Source organism: Pseudophryne corroboree, chromosome 6 (assembly GCF_028390025.1).
Source record: "Pseudophryne corroboree isolate aPseCor3 chromosome 6, aPseCor3.hap2, whole genome shotgun sequence".
Lineage (NCBI taxonomy): Eukaryota > Metazoa > Chordata > Amphibia > Anura > Myobatrachidae > Pseudophryne > Pseudophryne corroboree.
Window position 1 is genome coordinate 15,595,568 of NC_086449.1, and position 26,665 is coordinate 15,622,232.

The 26,665-nt window shown below is 41.9% G+C and overlaps 1 protein-coding gene across 1 annotated transcript; it reads left to right on the top strand.

The window, feature by feature from the left end:
- Positions 1 to 1,573: 1,573 nt before the first annotated feature.
- LOC134934023 (olfactory receptor 6C1-like) lies at positions 1,574 to 23,955 on the top strand. Its single transcript, XM_063929544.1, has 5 exons — positions 1,574 to 1,606; positions 3,492 to 4,426; positions 8,527 to 8,617; positions 21,957 to 22,217; positions 23,914 to 23,955. The coding sequence occupies exons 1-5, from the start codon at positions 1,574 to 1,576 to the stop codon at positions 23,953 to 23,955; spliced, it is 1,362 nt and encodes a 453-aa protein (XP_063785614.1).
- The last annotated feature ends 2,710 nt before the right edge of the window (positions 23,956 to 26,665 follow it).

The window sequence follows — 26,665 nt, forward strand, 5'->3', positions numbered from 1 at the left end:
GAGATGAAAAGGTTATGGGGGTTGGGTCCAGTTTGTTACAGACAGATCTGGCATTCCAGAGGGCACAGGAGTGAGATTCTAGAGGACTTTGCACACGAGTAGAGGTCCAGAAGCTAGGCATCAGGAGGATCAAGGAATGTGTGCCAGGCAGCAGATAGTGAAATAGTTTTACCCCTCTTTGAGGCTCCTTATGCCTTTAGAGCAGTAGCTAGAGAATCATGGGGTGTATGAAATCCCAGTAGCTTTCTGTATTAAGGGGAGAAACCCCAGTGATTAGGCTGGGAGGTACACGGTGCCAACCATTGCTGAACAGGTGAATTTGGAAGATACAATTTGCCTACTGTTCTTCTGGATAGTGACAAGAAAACTGAGCAACTATTGATTGTCCACACTAGTATCAACTAATCAGCTGGAACTTAAAAATAATAGGAGATGCAAGACAATCTTAATAGTATAGTAGGCCCTGTGCAAAGTAATGCACTGGGGGCACAACATACCCATTCATGGGAACCAATTACAAAATATCATAACATAACCCTCATGTGGTCCTGCACAGTCTCTCCATATGGTTTCATACAGGGAATGGCTGTCAGTACTCTGATTGGTGGCTAGCTCCAGCCATCCACTGTCTGGCTGCAGGAAGGGAGGCAGGTAGAAAATGCTGCCTCACCACTCTAATTTGGTAACCACAACCTGCCTTTGTTAAAAGATTAGAATTGGTTAGCTGCCCAGTTTGCCTATATGTCAAGATGGTCCTGAGGAAAGTGGAACCAATAGCACTGGGGAGGCCAAATCATGGACTGCAGGGGCCTCCATACAAATGGCCTCCTGATGCAGCATGGCCACAAATGAGGATAGGTTAGTGTACCTTGGAAAGGAGGTGCTCTGCACAACAAAATCACCTCATTCACAGTCTTGGAGTATTGTTCTACTTAAAGACAAATAAATAAGCTGGGTAGGTTTAAGGATTACTGATTATTACGTTTGAATAGCTCAGACCTCTCTCCAGGCACTTACAGTATGTCCAGAATGACTGTTTGGACATTCCCCCTCATGCTCATATTGCATTGTCCCTATAACAAAAACATTTTATACAGTGGTATATGACAGTCATCCATTTAGGTACTATGTCTAGTTATAATACACCTCGCACAAAAGCATAGCCACAACCACTTAGTGATTGGGTTGTTCTGAAAAGTTTTGATGAGTTAATTCTTTCTGGGAAGTTATTTTCCAAACTTTATGTAATTTGTTGTCTTCTTGCAGACTAACAGAATACAGAATATCTTTTTTATTTTCTGAAATTATGGATCACACAAATATTTTGCCTTTGGAGACAAATTATTATAATTCCCATAATAATGACACAACTGAATTCTCTTTGGATTCACTAGACCCATGAAACACTCCATGCTAAGGTATAAAATGATTGTACATTGATATGATATTTATGCAGCACTATCTGGGCTGTAAGACAGAGTGTGTGATATATTTTGAAATAGCCTCGAAAATGCTTCCATGATTCCTTCAAAACAGAATTATTAGATTGCAGAAAGCAGCAACATCAACAGACATGGACCCACTAGGAGTTCCTGATGCAGCTGAGGTGAGCAGCAACCATTGCACTTGATTCTTAATCTGTGCAGTTTATGTGACAATTTCTTTTCTTCTGAAAAAGCAAGCAAGTCTTAATCCCATTTCTACATAGCTTTACCTTGTTTATTAAGCCTATCACAAATCACAAAATCATACCTCCGAACATGACCATCTCCAGGACGGACAAAATACTCGGTTTCTGGACTTCTCTTAATTTATGATTGCCGGTACCTGTTTTGAACAGGTTAATGGATAAGAAAGGTGATTCAGCACAGGTGATGGCAATCATAAATTAAGAGGGAAGTACAGGAGCAGAGCAATCTGTTCCTACTGGGGAGGGTCATGGTGGTAGGTATGCATAATGCTATTTGTGATTTTATCTTTTTTGTTTATTAATTTTACACCAAATAAAGGTGAAAAGTTTTGGTTCAGTATTTTTGAAAAACAAGATAAAATATGTTGTGATAAAGCTACATTTCTTAGATATACAGTATGTGGCAGGATCTAACACTCATAGTATAGCAATGTAATCACATATACTGTATACATACAAAATTAGACATACAGTAGACATACATAATCAGCCATATCAAGGTAATTAGACATAGATATATAAAGTTAAAAATACTCTAGCACGGTAATTTCACAGAGATAGTCTTTTAGACCTATAGAATGAGAAAAGGAAAGTTGCTATAAAAAGACATACAGAATTACAAATAGCAAAGTAATTAGACATACATTTTGGAAAAGCATAGTCAGAGCTACAGTAGTCAGTTTGAACTTTATTGAGTGTTATGCCCAGTTTCCTAATTTGAAGAACACCTAGTTGCCTAGGAACACTTAGGGACTTCACCCAGCCCTGTTTAATAATAATAAATAAAAAAAATACAAACTTTTTTTTTAAAGAATCCCTATTAGGAATTTGTTTACTTTGCATCATAAAATAAAACACCCCTTCATATGCATTAATGAGTATTAAGTTATTGTAAAACGATGTGCAAAACACAAATAACAACAGTAGAAATGTTCAGTGTGCACAATCATAATACTGTGTTTAGAGACTCAAAAGACAACAAAAACAACAAATAATTATAAAGTGTGTAGTACTGTAGTGAACATATACAGTACTAATCTGTGAAACACTGAATTATTTGTAAAAATGTGATAGGGTTTTGGAGTATATTTGATTGTGTTATTGATTAACTTTATTGATAAATATCACATGTTGTCCTGGGGAGATAATGGTGCATACGAGTACTGTAGTTTTGGTTATTTAATAATCTGTAGATAGCCTTTTAAAGTGCTTTGGTACAACAAATCAGAATATAAGGGGTTATTCAGGTTTGTTAGCAAACCAAAAAAAGTTATCAACTGGGCAAAACTATGTGCACTGCAGGTGGGGCAAATGCAACATGTGCGGAGAGAGAGTAAAATTTGGGTGGGTTGTGTTCAAACTGAAATCTAAATTGCAGTGTGGAAATTAAGCAGCCAGTATTTACCCTGCACAGAAACAATATAACCCACCCACATCTAACTCTCTCTGCACATGTTATATCTGTCCCACCTGCAGTGCAACATTGCTCTGCCCAATTGCTAACTTTTTTGATTTGCTAACAAACCTGAGTAACCCCCTTTAGTCATTAATCTCTATTAGGTGAATACAGTTAGTATTCCAGAAACTTCAGAACCTCATATTCTAATATAACACAGGCTACCCAGGAAGGAGAAAACAGGTGCAAGCAAGCCAAAATAAGGATTCCCTACAGTAATTACTGCACTTCCAATCTGGGAAGATGCACATTGTACCTTGAATTTAATTAAAAGTCATCCTTAGTGTGATTTGTTACCTATTACTTCAAAACCAATAAATATGGAACTTAATGTTCCTCTCCCAGGTAACGTATAAGAACAACATCACCTCAGTCATTCTTCTAGGGTTTCCAAATCTTCAGAATGTTATTCTTCCCATGTTCTTGCTCCTGTTCATCATTTATTCTGTGACCATCTCTACAAATATTTGTATCATGATGTTATTTCTGCTGAGCAAAAACCTCCAGACCCCCATGTACTTCTTCATTACACAGCTATCAATATTTGATATCATAGTGACTACAGATATTATCCCAAACCTGCTCCACATCGTGCTCTTTGGCAGCTGCACTATGTCACTTATTGGATGCATTGTTCAGTTAAATTTCTTTGCCGCCACAGAATCCTCTGAGTGTCTCCTTCTATCAATTATGTCATATGACCGGTATCTTGCCATCTGTGACCCGTTGCGCTATAATTCCATAATAAATCACATGTTTTGTGTGAAATCTGCTATTACTGTTTGGATAGTGAGTGTTCTCCTTATGTTAGTTAATGCTATATCTATGTGTAGTTTGCAGTTCTGTGGACCAAATGTCATTGACCATTTCTATTGTGACTTTGAACCCTTATTGCAGCTTTCCTGTTCTGATACCACCACAATCCATATTCAGACTTTCATAATGTGTATTTTAGTCATTCTAACTCCATTTATAATAATTGTGTTGTCATATGTGTACATCGTTCATACGATTCTCAAGATACCATTGTTTACTGGAAGACAGAAAGCCTTCTCCACCTGCAGCTCCCACCTGATGGTGGTTTCCATATTTTACGGGACCCTAATCATTGTTTATGTGTTTCCTGTAAGAAAATTAAGCACAATAAGCAAAGTCATGGCTCCGTTTTATACTGTGATAATTCCATTGCTTAATCCGATAATATATACTTTCAGAAACCAGGACTTTAAGGAAGCCTTCCATAAAATGAAAATGAAACACTTTACTTCAGACATACTACAGTATATAAGTAAAAAAAAAAAAAAGAAACCCCATGAAAACATTGGTGGAGATCATTACTAATCTGCCACTCAGTGGTTTGTAGCTTTGCCATTATGTAAAGGGTACCTCTGCTCAAAAATGATGAACATAAATGATATGGATAATTGATTACACAAAATGGAAGCTGGATTTCAGTTTGACTATTGTTCAGAAAGGAACTTGCTTTAAATGCACGGCTCGACTGCCCATCTGGCAATTCTGGCACATGCTAGAAGTGGCGATGGGCATGTGGGCCCATCCGGTTCCTCAGAGAGCCGGGAAGGCCGCACACAGCGCAGCCTCTGGCTCTCTGGTTTAGCCGCCCCACCATTCTCCATGGAAATGGGGCTTGCCACGAGTCTACGCCCTCGGACTCACTGCGTGCCCCTGCCCCCAGCAAGCATTGCCATGGTAATGGGGGGGTGTCACAAGTCCACGCCACCACCATGACTCGCGCCATGCCCCTATATATCATGATGTAGTGCCCCCTCGTGATGATCGAGCGCGCATTCAGCGCACACGCATGTTCACGAGTGCCCGGGTCGAAAAGGAGACCCAGTCCGTCACTGTTTAAATTTCATTTTTATATGTTTGCAAAGAACCTTTGATTTTAGTAGCAATTAAGGAAGTTAGTATAACTATACAGTATTACATAGACTGTACTTAGCTAGTACCTTATGGAATAGGGAAGTCAAAAGTGTGTTGAAGGTAAAGGTATATTTTTAATATTATAATCATAATCACAAGATGCCGAGCTAATTCATTGGAAATCCCCCATAAGGGGAGTATATAAATTATAATATAGTCTGCTATTTGAAATATAAATTGGTCTATGTATATTACTGGCCTGTTGATTTGATTGGTTTACTGTATGTAATACTGTTATGAAGGTATATAAGATTGAATTAATATGTACGTCTTGAGTTCACAATTCATTCTTTTGTGATCTCCTATGTACGTTACATGAAATAAATCTACAAAGTGACTTCATTTTTATTCAATTACTTATTGATGCTATATAATTTGGAGGTCCCACCGAGATCAACCCTACATTGACACACGAAGAAGGAAGGTGGGCTGGAGCAAGGATACTTGGATCAACAGTGGCCACAGGTAAGAGCTGTTATCTTACTTCTGCTCCATGTGTCCCAGCCTCGATCTGCTGCCTTTGTGTGTCATTGTCAGCTTGTAACTCATTGAAGTCTTTTTGGAGATTGTGAGTATGGAACCAAACTTTAAAAATGTCACAGTATTGTTAACGTAATTTCATTACTAAGTTTTAAATTTTGTGGGATATTTTGTCTGCCATATTTGTTTAATTGAAAGTGATGTATGTATGTGATTGTGTGTGTGATTGGCCGAGCTTTTATACTGGCAGAATCTGGATAGGTCGCAGGTAAGGGAGAGGCTATGGTTAAACTCCCTTACACTGGATAGTATCAGGGATACTCCCCCACTGTGAAAAGCAACTTGTACACTAAAAGGCCAAGCTTAGCAGAGTGTGGAACATGTGGGTCTCTACAGGGCTGTGGCACCTGACAAGGTGGTAAGGTTTCCCACAAGTGGAGTAATTTATCTTTAATAGGGTAGCATCCCCATTACCATCGTATTGGACACTGAGGTTGGACTTTATAATAAAGACAGTTAGTGTGATGTATCAGAGACATGGGAGTGTGACTGTGAAATGTCTTGGGAGATACATACAAAATACCCTGATATATCATTGATAGGAACCTTAACCATAGAATAATGGAAAGGACTAAGAGATAAATTAAGGTAAAAAGGCTGAAGAATGGAAGGTACAGTATATACATTATGGCTAGAATCATCTAGTTATGTTCCCACTTCAGCCTATTTAGCACAGACATCATTGTTTAGTGAGAAATAAAGACAATGAATGTGTTCCACTCAAAGAGAAGAGAAGGGAATAAAAGGGAGCACATTATGCCAACATTCACCCAGATAACATTACTACAACTGGAAGTACACAAAGTAAGGTAGCACAGCAACAAACACTACAATCCTTGCACCCTGGACTAGAGAAAAATGTAACCAGCTTTGTATTTAATGTGCTGATTATAGTAGAAAGCCAAAGGAAGTTAAAATCAAGCTAGAACAGCTGTAAAAGACACTTTCACTTACATATAGTGATGTTATGCAATTATTTTACTGGTTTATTAACAACTGAAGAATAACAGGGTCTCATTAAAGAAGCAGGTTGGGAAAATATCCATTTCAACAAACACAAGATACAGCTAGAATAAATAAATATGTTTCTCAGGGACCCACATAGATCCTTGGGTAAGGTTCAAACCAAAAGTACAAAATTATGGAAAAATAATGGATCACAAGAAATGTTTTCCAATGTTGACCATTGCTTTTGTTGAGGGTCTTAGACTACATATAAAATGTGTTTGACCTTTAATGATCTACTGTGGTGTCCAAAAGTCTCAGAGAATTTGGCAACCTTAGCTCTACTAACTTGTCAGAAAACTCGACATGCCACTGCAGCACGCTTAGCAGGATGAGATCTGGTCCTCATTATTCTTACCATGATTACCCTGGTCAAATGTAATATTTTGAAGTCTGCTACTTTACTACAGGTTAATTAAACTGATGAGTTTCAGAGAGAGGAATGGGGGGAGGAAAGTGTAACCCCCTCATGCTTGCTTAACGTATTAAGCACCCTGACTTTGCTGATGATAGCTGCCAAGGCAACATCACAAAGAAAAATTGTAATAAAAAATGTTTACATGATTAATAAAGATGTATACCAAGTGAACAAACATTAATCAGAATACAAAGAGCTTGTTATTTACAGGAAATGACTAAACAGGGAATATGCAATGAAGGTTTGTGGGGTGGCCCTGAAGGTACTGTAAGACTGTTGCCCCAAAATAACTCTTGCCAGTATTGGAACAGATGTCCTATGGACTGAACCTATGCTGGTAAGATGGTCAAAATGAGTCTGATTCAGACTTATTTGTATGCACCTGGTTTTGCATCAGTTGCAACCAAATGTACTTCTTGCATTATCTGCTTGCAAAGGAATGCTGGAAGACTAGTTAAGACAATACCTTCACATCTTCCCCAGACAACTGGTCCTTTCCAAGTTATACAAATTGATATCATTCAGCTTCCAAAGGTTAGGATGTTTTAGTATGTATTGGTTTTTGTAGACGGGATCAGTATGCAATACCTCCAATCAAAATCCCGATGGTCAAAATCCCGACAACAATTGACCGACCGTCAAAATCCCATCAAAGTCAAAATCCGGACATGGACAAAATACAGACATTTAAAATACTGACAAGGTCAAAATACCAACATTTAAAATGTCGACAGGTCAAAAGGCCAACACAAATTTTTTGTTGTTTTTTGGTGTGTATGTCGACATAGGTCGACATGGACACCATATAAGTGTACCATGTCCCCTCGCATGGCTCGCTGCGCTTGCCATGCTTCAGGCACGGTGCCTCACTGCGCTCGGCACACTATTATATTCCCCCTTCAGGTCCACTGGGATGGTAGAGTATGAACAAGTCGGTTTCAATAAAAAATTATGAAAAATTATGTCGACTTTTTGAACCGTTGACATTATAAATGTCGGTATTTTGACCTTGTTGGTATTTTAAATGTTGGTATTTTGACCATCAGGATTTTGATTGTCGGTAAATTGACTGCATCCCGTGTAGACATGTTCATTGGCTGGGTAGAGCATCAAGTACAGCAAAGAAATTGGTAAAGGAATTTGTCAGTAGGTATGGTTTTCTATGTGATATCATTTAACCAAGGCATACATTCTATGGGACTAGTGTTTAAAAAGTTGTGCCAACCAGCAGCAAAAATGAGCATTACAATTGAACTATTAAAAACAAGCTGGCCAAAATATGTAAAGAGACTAGTTTGCAGTGGACAGAAGTTTTTTCCTTAGTGTTACACTCAATCAGAACAACATCAATAGTTGAACATTTCCCCCCTATGAAATACTGTTTGGAAAATTGCCTAATGTTGCTATTGCACCCACATATGATCTCAGTTAAACAAATGAGTTAACTGTGAGTTATCTTATTTCATTAAGCAACCAGCTGAAGAAAACACACATTGCTGTGACCAGCTCACAACCAACTCCTATAAAGGGTGCTTGTCATGAATTACAACCTGGAGATGAGGTAATGGTCAGAATTTTCCCGAGATTGGACTCACTGACAGACCGGTGGGAAGGACCTTATTAAGTCTTGCTGACAACTCCAACTGCTGTTAAGATAAAGGAGAAGACATTGTGGATTCATGCAACACATTGCAGAAAATTCACATCTCCTGAGACAGCTCAAGTGGAAAATACTCTTTAAGAGACAGCCTCTTCACTTCACCAGTGAAACCAACAAGTGAGTGGTTTGGGCATAATAATTTATTGCCAACACATTATCTCTGTGGAAGATACATAACTCCTAGATGAGTACTGTGAAGACCAAAGACATCAAAGATAATATTAAACAGAACAATGCTGATGGGCCAAAGGCCAGACTATGGACTATAGGGGTACATTCTCTCATGGGCGTTTCTCATTACAATAATATCCATTGTGCTTGAGTTTGGTATACACATGCCAGGTTCTGGTAACACAACCAGTGATACAGGTAATGAAAAATATAACAGTGGTATGCTAGGCAGAGCACATATACTCACAGGTAATGCTATTACAAAAATTCATAGTAGAATTGTGACAACTTTCCTATGCAATCCTCTTTGTAAAAGCCACTAATTAGTTGGATCAACACTCAAGAAATATTCCTATAGATTATGATTTGGTGCCAACTGATTTGATTTATTTTAAACATCACAGTAAGAAAGAAGTGAAAAGAGGAGATGTATCTTTTAGATTTCTGATGGTGAACGAACTGCTGGAACGTTTTTCCCATTGTCCACTATATATATTGTTGAAAAAGCTGTGTTCCAGAAATTAACAGTACTAGATATGATGGAAGGGGAACTGGTGGTTTCAATTAACCAGACAGTGGAGGAACTTGCTCAGGTGAGAAATGTGGCTTTACATAATAGAATGGCATTGGATCAATTGTTGGCAGCAGAAGGTGGCACATGTGCAGTGGTAGGACAAGAAAGTTGTACTTATATTGAGATCACAGGCTGAAATAGGTACCCATTTAACCAAAGTGCGAGATTGATGTAGGGGATGAGAAAGCTGGTGAAGCTTGCGATCCCCTTGGATGGTTAGGAGGTAGTATTGCAAAGCTTTTCTCTTGAATAATACAGTATATTATAGGGATGAGCGGGTTCGGTTCCTCGGAATCCGAACCCGCCCGAACTTCATGTTTTTTTACACGGGGCCGAGCGACTCGGATCTTCCCGCCTTGCTCGGTTAACCCGAGCGCGCCCGAACGTCATCATCCCGCTGTCGGATTCTCGCGAGACTCGGATTCTATATAAGGAGCCGCGCGTCGCCGCCATTTTCACACGTGCATTGAGATTCATAGGGAGAGGACGTGGCTGGCGTCCTCTCCGTTTATAGAGAAGAGAGTGAGACAGTAGAGAGAGACACAGTAGTACTTTTGGGGAGCATTAGGAGGAGTACTAGTTACTTGCTGAAGTGATAGATAGTGTGACTGTATATTATCTGACTTGTGGGGGAGACACTGACAGTGGGGAGCAGTTAGAGTCTGAGAGCAGGACTCAGGAGTACATATAACGTACAGTGCACACTTTTGCTGCCAGAGTGCCACACTGCCATTGTGACCACACTGACCACCAGTATAATATATATTGTGATTGTCTGCTTAGGAGTACTACTTGCAAGTTGCTGATAGTGTGACCAGTGACCTGACCACCAGTTTAATATATATATATATATATATATATATAATTGTATATAATATATATATAATATTGTATACCACCTACCCGTGGTTTTTTTTTTTCTTTCTTCTTTATACATACTACTATAGTAGCTTACTGTAGCAGTCTGCGGTGCTGCTGAGCTGACTGTGTCCAGCAGGTCCGTCATCAGTCATTACATAATAAATATATATACCTGTCCGGATGCAGTACTAGTGATATTATATATATATATATATATTGATTTCATCTCATTATCATCCAGTCTATATTAGCAGCAGACACAGTACGGTAGTCCACGGCAGTAGCTACCTCTGTGTCGGCAGTCGCTCGTCCATCCATAATTGTATACCACCTACCCGTGGTTTTTTTTTTTTTCTTTCTTCTTTATACATACTACTATAGTAGCTTACTGTAGCAGTCTGCGGTGCTGCTGAGCTGACAGTGTCCAGCAGGTCCGTCATCAGTCATTACATAATAAATATATCTACCTGTCCGGCTGCAGTACTAGTGTGATATAATATATATTGATTTCATCTCATTATCATCCAGTCTATATTAGCAGCAGACACAGTACGGTAGTCCACGGCTGTAGCTACCTCTGTGTCGGCAGTCGCTCGTCCATCCATAATTGTATACCACCTACCCGTGGTTTTTTTTTTCTTTCTTCTTTATACATACTACTATAGTAGCTTACTGTAGCAGTCTGCGGTGCTGCTGAGCTGACAGTGTCCAGCAGGTCCGTCATCAGTCATTACATAATAAATATATATACCTGTCCGGCTGCAGTACTAGTGATATTATATATATATATATATATATATATATATATATATTGATTTCATCTCATTATCATCCAGTCTATATTAGCAGCAGACACAGTACGGTAGTCCACGGCTGTAGCTACCTCTGTGTCGGCAGTCGCTCGTCCATCCATAATTGTATACCACCTACCCGTGGTTTTTTTCTTTTTCTTTCTTCTTTATACATACTACTATAGTAGCTTACTGTAGCAGTCTGCGGTGCTGCTGAGCTGACAGTGTCCAGCAGGTCCGTCATCAGTCATTACATAATAAATATATATACCTGTCCGGCTGCAGTACCAGTGATATTATATATATATATATATTAATTTCATCTCCTTATCATCCAGTCTATATTAGCAGCAGACACAGTACGGTAGTCCACGGCTGTAGCTACCTCTGTGTCGGCAGTTGCTCGTCCATCCATAAGTATACTAGTATCCAATCCATCTCCATTGTTTACCTGAGGTGCCTTTTAGTTGTGCCTATTAAAATATGGAGAACAAAAATGTTGAGGTTCCAAAATTAGGGAAAGATCAAGATCCACTTCCACCTCGTGCTGAAGCTGCTGCCACTAGTCATGGCCGAGACGAAGAAATGCCAGCAACGTCGTCTGCCAAGGCCGATGCCCAATGTCATAGTACAGAGCATGTAAAATCCAAAACACCAAATATCAGTAAAAAAAGGACTCCAAAATCTAAAATAAAATTGTCGGAGGAGAAGCGTAAACTTGCCAATATGCCATTTACCACACGGAGTGGCAAGGAACGGCTGAGGCCCTGGCCTATGTTCATGGCTAGTGGTTCAGCTTCACATGAGGATGGAAGCACTCAGCCTCTCGCTAGAAAACTGAAAAGACTCAAGCTGGCAAAAGCACCGCAAAGAACTGTGCGTTCTTCGAAATCCCAAATCCACAAGGAGAGTCCAATTGTGTCGGTTGCGATGCCTGACCTTCCCAACACTGGACGTGAAGAGCATGCGCCTTCCACCATTTGCACGCCCCCTGCAAGTGCTGGAAGGAGCACCCGCAGTCCAGTTCCTGATACTCAGATTGAAGATGTCAGTGTTGAAGTACACCAGGATGAGGAGGATATGGGTGTTGCTGGCGCAGGGGAGGAAATTGACAAGGAGGATTCTGATGGTGAGGTGGTTTGTTTAAGTCAGGCACCCGGGGAGACACCTGTTGTCCGTGGGAGGAATAGGGCCGTTGACATGCCTGGTGAAAATACCAAAAAAATCAGCTCTTCGGTGTGGAAGTATTTCACCAGAAATGCGGACAACATTTGTCAAGCCGTGTGTTGCCTTTGTCAAGCTGTAATAAGTAGGGGTAAGGACGTTAACCACCTCGGAACATCCTCCCTTATACGTCACCTGCAGCGCATTCATAATAAGTCAGTGACAAGTTCAAAAACTTTGGGCGACAGCGGAAGCAGTCCACTGACCAGTAAATCCCTTCCTCTTGTAACCAAGCTCACGCAAACCACCCCACCAACTCCCTCAGTGTCAATTTCCTCCTTCCCCAGGAATGCCAATAGTCCTGCATGCCATGTCACTGGCAATTCTGACGAGTCCTCTCCTGCCTGGGATTCCTCCGATGCATCCTTGCGTGTAACGCCTACTGCTGCTGGCGCTGCTGTTGTTGCTGCTGGGAGTCGATGGTCATCCCAGAGGGGAAGTCGTAAGCCCACTTTTACTACTTCCACCAAGCAATTGACTGTCCAACAGTCCTTTGCGAGGAAGATGAAATATCACAGCAGTCATCCTGTTGCAAAGCGGATAACTGAGGCCTTGACAACTATGTTGGTGTTAGACGTGCGTCCGGTATCCGCCGTTAGTTCACAGGGAACTAGACAATTTCTTGAGGCAGTGTGCCCCCGTTACCAAATACCATCTAGGTTCCACTTCTCTAGGCAGGCGATACCGAGAATGTACACGGACGTCAGAAAAAGACTCACCAGTGTCCTAAAAAATGCAGTTGTACCCAATGTCCACTTAACCACGGACATGTGGACAAGTGGAGCAGGGCAGGGTCAGGACTATATGACTGTGACAGCCCACTGGGTAGATGTATGGACTCCCGCCGCAAGAACAGCAGCGGCGGCACCAGTAGCAGCATCTCGCAAACGCCAACTCTTTCCTAGGCAGGCTACGCTTTGTATCACCGGTTTCCAGAATACGCACACAGCTGAAAACCTCTTACGGCAACTGAGGAAGATCATCGCGGAATGGCTTACCCCAATTGGACTCTCCTGTGGATTTGTGGCATCGGACAACGCCAGCAATATTGTGTGTGCATTAAATATGGGCAAATTCCAGCACGTCCCATGTTTTGCACATACCTTGAATTTGGTGGTGCAGAATTATTTAAAAAACGACAGGGGCGTGCAAGAGATGCTGTCGGTGGCCTGAAAAATTGCGGGACACTTTCGGCGTACAGGCACCACGTACAGAAGACTGGAGCACCACCAAAAACTACTGAACCTGCCCTGCCATCATCTGAAGCAAGAAGTGGTAACGAGGTGGAATTCAACCCTCTATATGCTTCAGAGGTTGGAGGAGCAGCAAAAGGCCATTCAAGCCTATACAATTGAGCACGATATAGGAGGTGGAATGCACCTGTCTCAAGCGCAGTGGAGAATGATTTCAACGTTGTGCAAGGTTCTGATGCCCTTTGAACTTGCCACACGTGAAGTCAGTTCAGACACTGCCAGCCTGAGTCAGGTCATTCCCCTCATCAGGCTTTTGCAGAAGAAGCTGGAGACATTGAAGGAGGAGCTAACACGGAGCGATTCCGCTAGGCATGTGGGACTTGTGGATGGAGCCCTTAATTCGCTTAACAAGGATTCACGGGTGGTCAATCTGTTGAAATCAGAGCACTACATTTTGGCCACCGTGCTCGATCCTAGATTTAAAACCTACCTTGGATCTCTCTTTCTGGCAGACACAAGTCTGCTGGGGTTCAAAGACCTGCTGGTGACAAAATTGTCAAGTCAAGCGGAACGCAACCTGTCAACATCTCCTCCTTCACATTCTCCCGCAACTGGGGGTGCGAGGAAAAGTCTCAGAATTCCGAGCCCACCCGCTGGCGGTGATGCAGGGCAGTCTGGAGCGACTGCTGATGCTGACATCTGGTCCGGACTGAAGGACCTGACAACGATTACGGACATGTCGTCTACTGTCACTGCATATGATTCTCTCACCATTGAAAGAATGGTGGAGGATTATATGAGTGACCGCATCCAAGTAGGCACGTCAGACAGTCCGTACTTATACTGGCAGGAAAAAGAGGCAATTTGGAGGCCCTTGCACAAACTGGCTTTATTCTACCTAAGTTGCCCTCCCACAAGTGTGTACTCCGAAAGAGTGTTTAGTGCCGCCGCTCACCTTGTCAGCAATCTGCGTACGAGGTTACTTCCAGAAAATGTGGAGAAGATGATGTTCATTAAAATGAATTATAATCAATTCCTCCGTGGAGACATTGACCAGCAGCAATTGCCTCCACAAAGTACACAGGGAGCTGAGATGGTGGATTCCAGTGGGGACGAATTGATTATCTGTGAGGAGCGGGATGTACACGGTGATATATCGGAGGATGATGATGAGGTGGACATCTTGCCTCTGTAGAGCCAGTTTGTGCAAGGAGAGATTAATTGCTTCTTTTTCGGTGGGGGTCCAAACCAACCCGTCATTTCAGTCACAGTCGTGTGGCAGACCCTGTCACTGAAATGATGGGTTGGTTAAAGTGTGCATGTCCTGTTTATACAACATAAGGGTGGGTGGGAGGGCCCAAGGACAATTCCATCTTGCACCTCTTTTTTCTGTCATTTTTATTTGCGTCATGTGCTGTTTGGGGAGTGTTTTTTGGAAGGGCCATCCTGCGTGACACTGCAGTGCCACTCCTAGATGGGCCAGGTGTTTGTGTCGGCCACTAGGGTCGCTTATCTTACTCACACAGCTACCTCATTGCGCCTCTTTTTTTCTTCTTTGCGTCATGTGCTGTTTGGGGAGTGTTTTTTGGAAGGGCCATCCTGCGTGACACTGCAGTGCCACTCCTAGATGGGCCAGGTGTTTGTGTCGGCCACTAGGGTCGCTTAGCTTAGTCATCCAGCGACCTCGGTGCAAATTTTAGGACTAAAAATAATATTGTGAGGTGTGAGGTATTCAGAATAGACTGAAAATGAGTGGAAATTATGGTTTTTGAGGTTAATAATACTTTGGGATCAAAATGACCCCCAAATTCTATGATTTAAGCTGTTTTTTAGGGTTTTTTGAAAAAAACACCCGAATCCAAAACACACCCGAATCCGACAAAAAAAATTCGGTGAGGTTTAGCCAAAACGCGGTCGAACCCAAAACACGGCCGCGGAACCGAACCCAAAACCAAAACACAAAACCCGAAAAATTTCAAGTGCACATCCCTAGTATATTATGTTTGCTACTGCCATCATTGTAAAAACATATACCTAACCATTAAGTTTGGACCTGTAGCTTGTGTGCAATGTGCTCATGTAGCTCATATATCAGATATTAGAAAGAGAACAGGAAGGGTGCTCAGCATTTAAATTTAATTTATGAGCTGAATAACAAGGAGGAAATGGACAAGGATAAGTATGTTCGACATGAAATATAGACAAGGTTCAATTAACTGTATGAAACCCTCTTTGCCAACACTGGAAAATTCACATAAAAAGTGGAGATCTCCCGTCCGGTGAGGTGAGCATTGGTGCTAAGTCCAATCCCCGTGAAAACACCTTTCTCCTGTGTTGTACGTCTACCTAACCCTCACTAGAAGTTGTGAATTGGAACCTTTCTGATTTGTGTATTAGAGTGCCAAGTATATTGGTAGAGGAGGAATGATATGGAAGCTGGATGTCAGTTTGTCTATTGCTCAGAAAGAAACTGTTGCTTTAAGTTTAATTTATATGTTTGCAAAGAAACTTTGATTTTAGTAGGAATTATGGAAGTTAGTCCAGCTGTACGGTATTTCATAGACGGTGGTGAGCTAGTATCCTATTGTTAGGAAACACCTGTATTTTGTAAGCAGACACCAGGTGGTTGGCGCGACCCAGAACAGAGGCGCGGAGTCTAAAACACCAGGGGGTGTACACCAGGGAACCCCGCAAGGGGATTTGGGCTTTGCTGCCCGTGATGTGCATGTCGCGGACCCCTGCCTGGGTCACCTGGTATCTGCATAGGAGTCCACTAGGTATTAACAAGATAATTTACCTGGAGAAATGCAGCTGGTAAAGCAGGGGTTAATTGCAGAGTGACTGACACAGCAGGGCTATGAGAGCTGAGCTGGGTCACAGAGGGAAACTTAAACTTGCAGGCTGTAAGTTCTGGATAGCAGAGCTGGAATTTGGCAGGATTCACAGGCTTTTATTTGGAGTCTGGATACAGAATTACAGGTACTGAATGGATATGAAGTTGCAGAAAGGTCTGTGTGATTAGACTGCTGTTTGCAAAACTGGACAGGTGCAGGATTACTGAGGCAAGATGCAAGACTGGCTGGAATGGTGCATGGATATCTTGAAGCAGGGATTCCAAGGCATAAGGACACACTGGATATATAATTGTAGTAGATACAGGTCCAAGATAATAATAATAATAATAATATTAATAATAATAATAATTTTATTTATATAGCGCTCTTTCTCCAATAGGACCCAAGGCGCTTAACAGATACATAGCATAATATAGTACAGAAAATAATGAAGTACATTTTCATAAAATACAGAAGCATGAAGATACTAAAGGGACATTATGGAAATGCTTGAGTAAACAGAAAAGTCTTGAGTCTACTTTTGAAGGATTCTATAGTTGGGGCCTCTCGCACTGTGCGGGGAAGTGAGTTCCATAGAGTCGGAGCCGCATGACTAAAAGCTCGACCCCCAGATGAATTACGGTAGATTCTAGGTACTGCTAAAAGTCCTTCATCTACAGATTGCAGTAATGGAGTGGGGCAGTATGGGGTCAGAAGCTGCTTCAGGTACCTCGGGCCCTGGTCATGTAATGCTTTGAAACTCAGTAAGCCAATCTTGAAGATGATTCGCCATCTTACAGGCAGCCAGTGAAGGGAGTAGAGGATGGGTGTTATGTGGCTAGAACGGGGCTGGTTGGTTAATAGCCTGGCAGCTGTGTTTTGCACCAGCTGTAAACGCTCCAATTCTTTTGCTGGCAGACCAAGGTAGAGGGCATTACAGTAGTCTAAACGAGATGATACAAATGCATGTATGACTTTTGGCATATCATCTGAGGGAATTAAGTGCTTGATTCTGGCTATGTTCCTCAGGTGAAAGAATGAGGATTTGATTGTGGCTGATATCTGATGTTTAAGTGTCAAGCCACCATCCAGGACATCGCCAAGATTCCGCACACGATCACTGGTCTGTAATTCTGAATCCCCGAGTGTAAGTCCAGTTGGCTGGCTATGCTGCAGTCTTGTCCTTTGATGTTGCGGTCGTATCATAAGGACCTCTGTTTTATCCGGGTTCAGTCGCAGCCAACTGGCGCTCATCCACTCCAGCAGTTCAGCTAGACAGCCATTTAGGGTTGCTATTGGGTTATCAGTGCCCGGAGCAAAGGACAAGTACAGTTGTGTATCATCTGCATAGCAGTGGTAGACCAGGCTATGGCGCCTGATTATTTCGCCCAATGGGAGCATGTATACTGCAAAAAGCATGGGGGATAGTATAGAACCTTGTGAGACACCACATGGCAATGGCACTGGTGGTGATGAGTATAATCCAGATGATACTCTCTGTGAACTGGGTGCAGGACTGGCAGGAATACTGGGACCAGTTACCAGGACACAGGAGACTGGGAACTTGCACAGCGTGCAATGGCCACGTGCTGAGCACACAGGAACAGGCTCTAAGGAGTCTAGACTAGATACTGACTGTCTCTGATACTGAACTCTATCACTGGCACGGTGGTTTGTGGATACTGCCTGGTTAAAAGGAGACAGACCAATCACATGATAGTCAGGCTGAAGTTGCAGGTAATGAGGTCCAGGTGATCAGTTGCTAGGAAACGAGAACAGAAGGGAGCAGCCGGATCCAGGTGCTAATCAATGCTGAAAGCAGAACTGACAGATTTGCAGCTGCTACACACATATAGAAAAGAGAAGTCAAAAGTATGTTGAAGGTAAAAGTATATTTTTAATATTAAAGTTGTAATCACAAGATGCTGAACTAATTAATTGGAAATCCCCTATAAGGGGAGTATATAAATTATAATAAAGTATGCTATTTGAAATATAATTGGTCTATGTATATGATTGGCCTGTTGATTTGATTGGTTTATGTAATACTGTTATGAAGGTACAGATGAAGCCACACTAATTGTGGCTCCACCTGAGCCGCAGCACACCAGGCATGGTGCGCCATCACAGCCAGGCGGGGATGCACGTGTATCTGAGAAACTCGCATGAATGGGGCGTGTGCATCTGAGACAGGCACACTCCCCATTTTCATCAATGGGAGCATCTCTGTGCACTCCGGTAGCGCGGCTAGGCACCAGATTGCTGGATGAGTGTGGCTCCATATTTATATAAGATTGAATCAATATGTATGTCTTGAGTTTCACAATTCATTTTATTGTGATCTCCTGTGTACATTACACAAAACAAATCTACAAAGAAACTTCATTTTTCTTTAATTACTTATTAATGCAATAACAATAAAAATTGCACCAATTAAGTCACTTACTAAACAATTTATGCCCAAAAACAGAAGTAAAAAAAGAATAGAGTATACTGTCGTCTTGCAGGCATTTGTCAGATACAATGGAAATGCCATAAAAACATTCTAACGTTGAATTTACTTAGCCGCAGTAATTTACCACTGGCTAATTGATCCCCCAGGGCTATCCAATTAGCCGCCACTGGCAGCACTTACTTTGACTCCTCTGAACAGAGGTAAATAAAAAAATTTCCAGATAACCAGCAGGTTAACGGGTGTCGCGACACTATTAACACACAAATGTGTGAACTTTACACAGATTTTGTGTGTTAATGCCCATTAACCCGTGTTAAAGCCTGTGATCATGTTAATTTAAATGACTTTGAGTTTTGGTAACAGTTAACAAAGTCCCAGAGCTACAGGTGGAGCCATCCTCATCTATCCCTTTAATAGGATTAAGTGAGCCAGGCCAGTCGGATATAATCCCCTGCTGTAATGACTTAATCCCCCGCTGTATTGTTCTCTCTGCATTGTATTGCAGCTGAGAACAATCGATGAAAGGCTTATGCTAATAAACCTTGGTGCACCTAGGTGCAGCAGAGAAACCTAGATGACCGTGGCTCCATCTGTTTTCAGTACTGAATATGGGAATAGATTAGAAGGATTTTGAAATGAATTGCAATTTAAATGCTCTGTGCAATTGTCACATACAGTAATCCCCCATTTCACTTTTAATTGTTATCTATGTTTTTGTTTCCATTTGCACTTCATATAGACACCATAGTGGTAATGGCCAATTTGACTGTGGACTAAACAACCTGAGGCCTGATTTAGAGGTGGACACTGTCGGGGCTGTGGCTGAATCTTTTGCAACCATCATGTCTGCGTCTTCATGGTGATGATGCGTTTGATATCTGAGGATATGAGATGCCCACTTACAGCATCCTTAGATGCACCATCGGTGGCACCACCAAAACCTGCTCCAGATCTAATGGAGGTGCAGTTTCTCTGACTGAGTATGGCCTCCTACATCAGCAACTGAGCATCTTTGAATGCAGACGCCCCTGACGTACCCACGTCAGCTTCACCACCCCCCTATTATCTTCCAGGAATGCCTACTAAATTTGTCACACCCAGTGCCTGATTCACTGCTGCATCCAGGGTTGTACTGGCCCATAGTGATACAAAGGAAACCACTGGAGGGCCCCACTGCCTGAGAGCCAACCCTCTTCTCTAGGGATCAGATTTTAGACTGTGCACTTAAATTACACATTATACATGTCACATCATACTGGACAGGACTATGGTGTACTCACTATAGTGCATTGCTGTTATATCTGGTACATGATCATGCATGCACTTGCATAATTTAATATATTTATTTATTTACAAAGTGGCCCAAATCATACAATATTTAATAGTTATTATAGTATAGCATGGGCCCCTATCACTACATTCCCCTGGTGGGCCCTTCAAACCCCACTCTGACACTGGCTGCAACTGTGTGCGCAGAAAGTTGGGACGCATGCGCAGTAAAAAAAAAACAACAACATATGTCAACTAAAACATATCTGCACCATGTCCCCTCTAAATCAGACCCTGGCATACTCGCATGTGATGTGACCAGTCAGGAGATACTTCACCCCTCGGTGTTCCCCATCTTCAATGGAGGAAACCCATTCTGCACTTGTGCAGAACAGACTTCCTCCTGCTGCAGTAGCCATCTGGAAGTGACACAGTGGTCAGTGACCGCAGACATCACTCCCCATAAATTGTGTCCTAGAACAGGGGTGTAAGTTCATCCCAGTCGCCCAGAGGCATGCTATAGTTTGGTGCCCCCCTCCCAGGTCCTTAAAAAAAAGGGAAATTAAATATAGTGTGTGTGAATATGTGACAATGGCGGTGGGTCAGGGTCAGAGACAAGATTCAGCCATCTGCAGCATGCAGAATTAGCAATTACTGGTGGGTCCCATCTCACAGTCTAGCAGCAGCAGTGGATGCACTGTTGCTAGCTGCAGTTCAGGATGAGCAGTTCCAGGCAGGAGCCTTCCTGTTGCATATTGCAGATGTTAGCTGGGCTCCTGGACCACAGACCAAAGAGAGGTGAGCTTTCAAAAAGTATAAATCAGACAGGAAAGCTGAGTCAGTGCATGCTATAAGAATTGTAACAAAATATGCAAGAAAGAAATCAGAGCATCTAAAGTAGAAATGGAAAAGCCAAGAGCAAAGGAAAGTAAATCAAACCCCAAAAGTTTGTTTAAATACATCAACAGCAAAATATTAAAGGAAGAGAGTATAGGCCCTTTAAAAGGCGATTTGGGCGTCCTAATCAAAGATGACAATGACATAGCAGGAAAATTAAATGAGTTTTTCTTTTCAGTATTCACAAGAGATGACCAGATGGCGGGATTGATGTATAACCTCAGCAATGACAATGTCCCACTGCTAACTGCTTATCTAAGTGAGGAGGTAGTCTGTGACCGATTAAAAAATAAGATTAATAAGTCACCTGATCCCGGAATTCATCCAAGGGTTCCCATGGAGCTACACTAAAAATTGGCAAGACCCCTATATTTGATTTTTATTGGCTCACTTACATCAGGCATGGTTCCGAAAGACTGGCGTATAGCAGAAGTAGTACTAATATTTAAAAATGGAAGTAAATCCAAACCAGGTAATTATAGACCAGATAGTTTTACATCTATAGTGGGGGAAGTACTGGAACGTATTTTAAGGGATAGAATACAGGAGTTCATTGAAACCAATAAGGGTATTAGTAGGAACCAACATGGATCTGTGAAGGATAGATCATGTCAAACTAACTTAATAGGCTTTAATGAAACAGTGCAAACCTAGATCAGGGTTAAAGTGGTGGATGTAATCTTTTTAGACTGCTAAAGCTTTCGATACAGCACCTCACATGAGACTTATCTACAAATTAATAGAACTTGGGCTAGGGAGCACAATATGCACTTGGGTTAGCAATTGGTTGGATAAAAGGGAGCAGCGAGTGGTTGTAAATGGAACTTTTTCAAAATGGACTAAAGTACTTAGTGGTTTGTAACAGGGTTCTGTACTTGGATCACTATTGTTCATCACTTTCATAAATGGTCTAGAAGTAGGTCTAGAGACCACAGTGTAAATTTTTTGCAGACAATACCAAATTGTGTAAGGTTATAAATTCAGAGGAGGATGATGAGTCTCTTGAGAAAAACTTATTTAAACTGGAAACATTGGCAGCAAAATGGAGAATAAAGATCAATATAGACAAATGTAAGGTAAAGTACTTTGGTAGCAAAAACAAGAATACTACTTGCACACTGAATGGGGAAAAACTAGGGGATTCTGTACTGGAAAAAGATTTAGGTGTTCACATAGATAACACACTTAACAGTAGTACCCAAAGTAGGAATGCTGCAAAAAAGGCAAACAAGGTATTAGCATGCATTAAGCGGGAAATTGATGCTATGGATGACGGTGTTATACTCCCATTATGTAAATCACTAGTGAGGCCACATCTCAAATACTGTGCACAATTTTGGGCACCACACTACAGAAAGGATATCCTGGAACTAGAAAAGGTTCAGAGACGGGCGACTAAATTAATGAAGGTGATGGAGACGCTAGAATATGAGGAAAGGTTTGCTAGGCTAGGAATGTTTCCAGTGGAAAAAAGGAGATTAAGAGGGGACTTGATTAAAATTTACAAATATATAAGGGGTCAATATACAGAGCTAGTGGGGGATTTGTTTTTGGAAATATCATCACAAAGGACATGTGGACACCCACTTAGGTTAGAGCAGAGGATATTTTGCACACAGAGACAGAAAGGTTTCTTCACAGCTTACTGTTTAGACTTTTGTGGGGTCACCAGGATTTCTGCAACTGGATAGCAATTAAGAATTTATTATAATATCTGTGTTAGGTTCCTAGAGCTCAGAACAAGGGAGATGTTATGAAGTGAGTCCAGAGCACCAGGACGTAATGCTGGGAAAGGGGAATGGAAAGGGAATAGCCCCTGGCGCCCTATCTCCGTTGTCTCGCCCGTGCTGTCAGTACACTCTTGCGAGACTATGGTTGCTTGAGCCCATGGCAGCCGCGTTTGAAGGGCGGATTACGTCTGCCCAACTTCGATGCCCCCTCAGGTCTTAATGAGAGACAAAGAGTGAACCGAGACAGGGTGATAACAAGGGGCCCTCTAACTAAACAACAAGGCCAGGGGCTACTAACAAACCTAAAACCAAAGTATGTGCGGCTTGCCGCCAAAGGAAAAGAACAACAAAGGAAATGCTGACCACACGCCGACACAATACTTTTGTGTACCGGCGGTAACAGCATAAGCAGAACCCTCTGCAAAACACCAGTGACAGAAATAATAACGGAATACAGCGGCCTAGGCCGACGGACGCGGCAGAGCCGCTACTCACGGAACCGGTACGAATACTGGCAAACGGAAAGGAACCCCCAATGCTGCCGACACAGACTCTCAGAACTGGAGGACAGGCAGAATCCCAAATGACAGACCGGTGGACACCAAGTAGCCAGAAACTCGACCAGGCATAGGCAAAGCCACAAGACTTCTGGACAGGGACGCTTCACGGCAGGACACGGGATCAGACACAGAAATCGACACAGGGACTGATACAGGAATCGACACAGGAAGCAGCTCGACAGACACTGCTACACAGGAGCTCAGGAACTGGCAGGAACAAGCTCAGAACTCAAGCAGACTGGAAACCTAGAAATATCACCAGCGTCTGTGAATTGCACTGAGCCAGCATATAACAGAGAGGCCTAATTAGTAATGTCATGCAGCTGCCCTGTTGCATGACTCCAAACTGACAAGATGCAATTAGCAGCCAGGTGAGGCTGAACACATGGGAACAAGCTGCAATTACACAAACTCACCAGCGGCAGCAGCCAAGAGTATTCTTAAACAGAGCAACGGGAAATCCTGGCCTGCAAGACAACTTAAAAACATAAAATAGGAATGAACCACTACCTGTGGTTCATAACAATCTGCTTATTCATGGTGGATTTTCTCTTATTATACAGATAGCCACTTACATAATAGTAATATGTCTGTTGACTGTTGGTATTGTAATACTTCCTTCTGTATTTTCTTTACAGGATTTAGTTGCCACCACCAAAGTTCTGGGTTTAAACAGCTAAAATAGGTTAATCTATTTATATTGATTACTTATATGCACAAGTGTAATAAGACAATCACTTACTGATTAGTGTGGTTACATAAAGCCATCTTAAGATCACCAATACATGGATTATTGCATGTTCGCTGAAAACTCCTATATCTACAGTAGGTAGCAATTAAATAAATGTATTCATAATGAACATTTTGATTGTGGGTTTGTGTTATTATAGCTACAGTGTATAAAAGGTTGCTTACTGAATAATGGAAACACATCTGTTAACCTTCAGCTCTATAATTCTCTTAAGTAGCTTTATAGGGTCTGGCTGAAACCATTAGGATTCTTAATTCAATAATACACTAGCACTAAGTTTGTGTGTTTATGTAAAAAGTTTATAGGCATAAAAGGAAAAAAATGTACTTACTGGTTTAGAGCTGCCCGTTAGTGAAATTCAGCTGTTTGTTTAAATCAGGTACTGTTAGGAACACTAATGTAACCTAATTGGATGACTGATTGATTGATTGATTGATTGATTGATTGATTGATTGATGCAAACACTATTATTACCATAGGTAACATGATAAAGTGATAAAATGGTTTAAAGAACTAGGCATGACCGGCAACCAATAAGCAGGGAAACCCGCTCCTGGAATGCAAGTGGTTGATTAAGTCCGCTTGTGGAGCTCACAAATCTCTCACACTGATTACAAATGTGTAGGATCATCACGTTTAATCCCAACCTCTTTATTTCATTCAGCCACATAAGATAAAATATGACCCCTCACATAATAACTTTAGAAGTCTCACAAAACAAGACAGCCTTGTCCCAGTGTTCCAAATTATCATCTGAGAACTCCATTTTAATTTAAAATACTTTAGGAATTGCTCAGAATGAAAAATATTAAATGGAAAGTGCCAAAATCTAGTACGAGTGCTTACTGAGGGAATATCTAATGACAATGACGCCAGGACACGATCAGATACAATTATATTGACAAGGTCTGTGGCCATAATGTTAGAGAGGAGTGTGTCAGAGATAAGGATATAGGTAATATAAGAAAGGGACCCATTAACTCCTGAATGAAACATGGAAAATCCATCAGTTAAATTAAGCAACCTTCAGGGATCAACCAGAGAATGTGTGGAAAGGGGTGCATGAAAAAGCTTGTTGCCACAGTTAATAAGAGTTAACCAAAGATTAACCCTGCAATATATAAACAAATATAAAACCACAGCACTCGCCACCCCAGAAGCGGGGTACAATGTCTGCACTCACCACTCATAGGGTGGGGTGCATGTAGCCAATGACCATCTACGTAAATATATATATAAACAGAAAATTCAGCACTCACCATAGCAAGCTCACTTATCTTCACAACATCAATAAATAAATGATGGGGTATAGTTAGTGAATTGGCCAATGCACGGAAGCCTGCATACCGCTCGCCAAGGTACCCCACCTTCATTCAGGTCCCACACTATCAAAGAGTCTTAAAAATTAAAACCTGACAACTGTACCACACATAATATAACTGCAAATATGCCTACTAGGTTTAATGTGATGGTACCTGCCACATATCTTATGGCTTTTAAAGGCACACTAGTCACCTGACTCTGGCTGATAAATTACTAAGGAGCAGCTGACACAGGTTTAGAACAATTGAGTTTACACAGGAGTGCATGAAAAAGCATGTGGCCACAGTTATTAAGAGTTAACCAAAGATTAACCCTGCAATATATAAACAAATATAAAACCGCAGCGCTCGCTACCCCAGAAGCGGGGTGCAATGTCTGCACTCACCACTCATAGGGTGGGGTGCATGTAGCCCATGGCCACCTAATTAAATATATACAAACAGAAAATTCAGCACTCACCATAGCAAGCTCACTTATCCTCACAACATCAATAAATAAATGATGGAGGTTTAGTTAGTGAATTGGCCAATGCACAGAAGCCTGCAAACCACTCGCCAAGGTACCCCACCTGTGACAGCTGCCACATATCTTTGGATTGGTTTTGCCAAAACCACCCTTTTGTGTTTTGGTTTTGGTTTTGGATCTGGATGATTTTTGAGAAAAACATAAAAACAGCTAAAATCACAGTATTTGGGGGTAATTTTAATCCTACGGTATTATTTACCTCAATAACATTAATTTCCCTAATTTCCAGTCTATTCTGAACACCTCACACCTCACGATACTGTTTTAGGCCTAAAAGTTGCACCGAGGTGGCTGAATGACCAAGCTAAGCGACACAAGTGTGTGGCACAAACACCTGGCCCATCTAGGAGTGGCACTGCAGTGTCAGACAGGATGGCAGTTTTAAAAACTAGGCCCCAAAGAGCACATCATGCAAAGAAAAAAATAGGTGCAAGATGGAATTGTGCTGGCAGTATCCACAGTGCAGGGGTGCCGGCAGTGTCGGCAGTACGGGAGTACTGGAAGTGTCCTTAGTGCAGGAGTTCAGGGGTGTCGGCAGTGTTGGAGTGCCAGAAGTGCCCTCGGTGCAGGGGTGCCGGCAATGTTGGCAGTGTTGCATGTGTCCTCAGTGCAGGAGTTCAGGGGTGCTGGCAGTGTCAGAAGTGTGGGAGTGCAAAAAGTGTTCTCGGTGAAAAGGTGCCGGCAGTGTCGGCACTGCGAGAGGTGTCCTCAGTCCAGTAGTGCTGGCAATAGGTGTGCAAGCAGTGTTGGGGTGTCAGCAGTGTGGGCAGTGCGGGAGTGCTGGAGGTGTC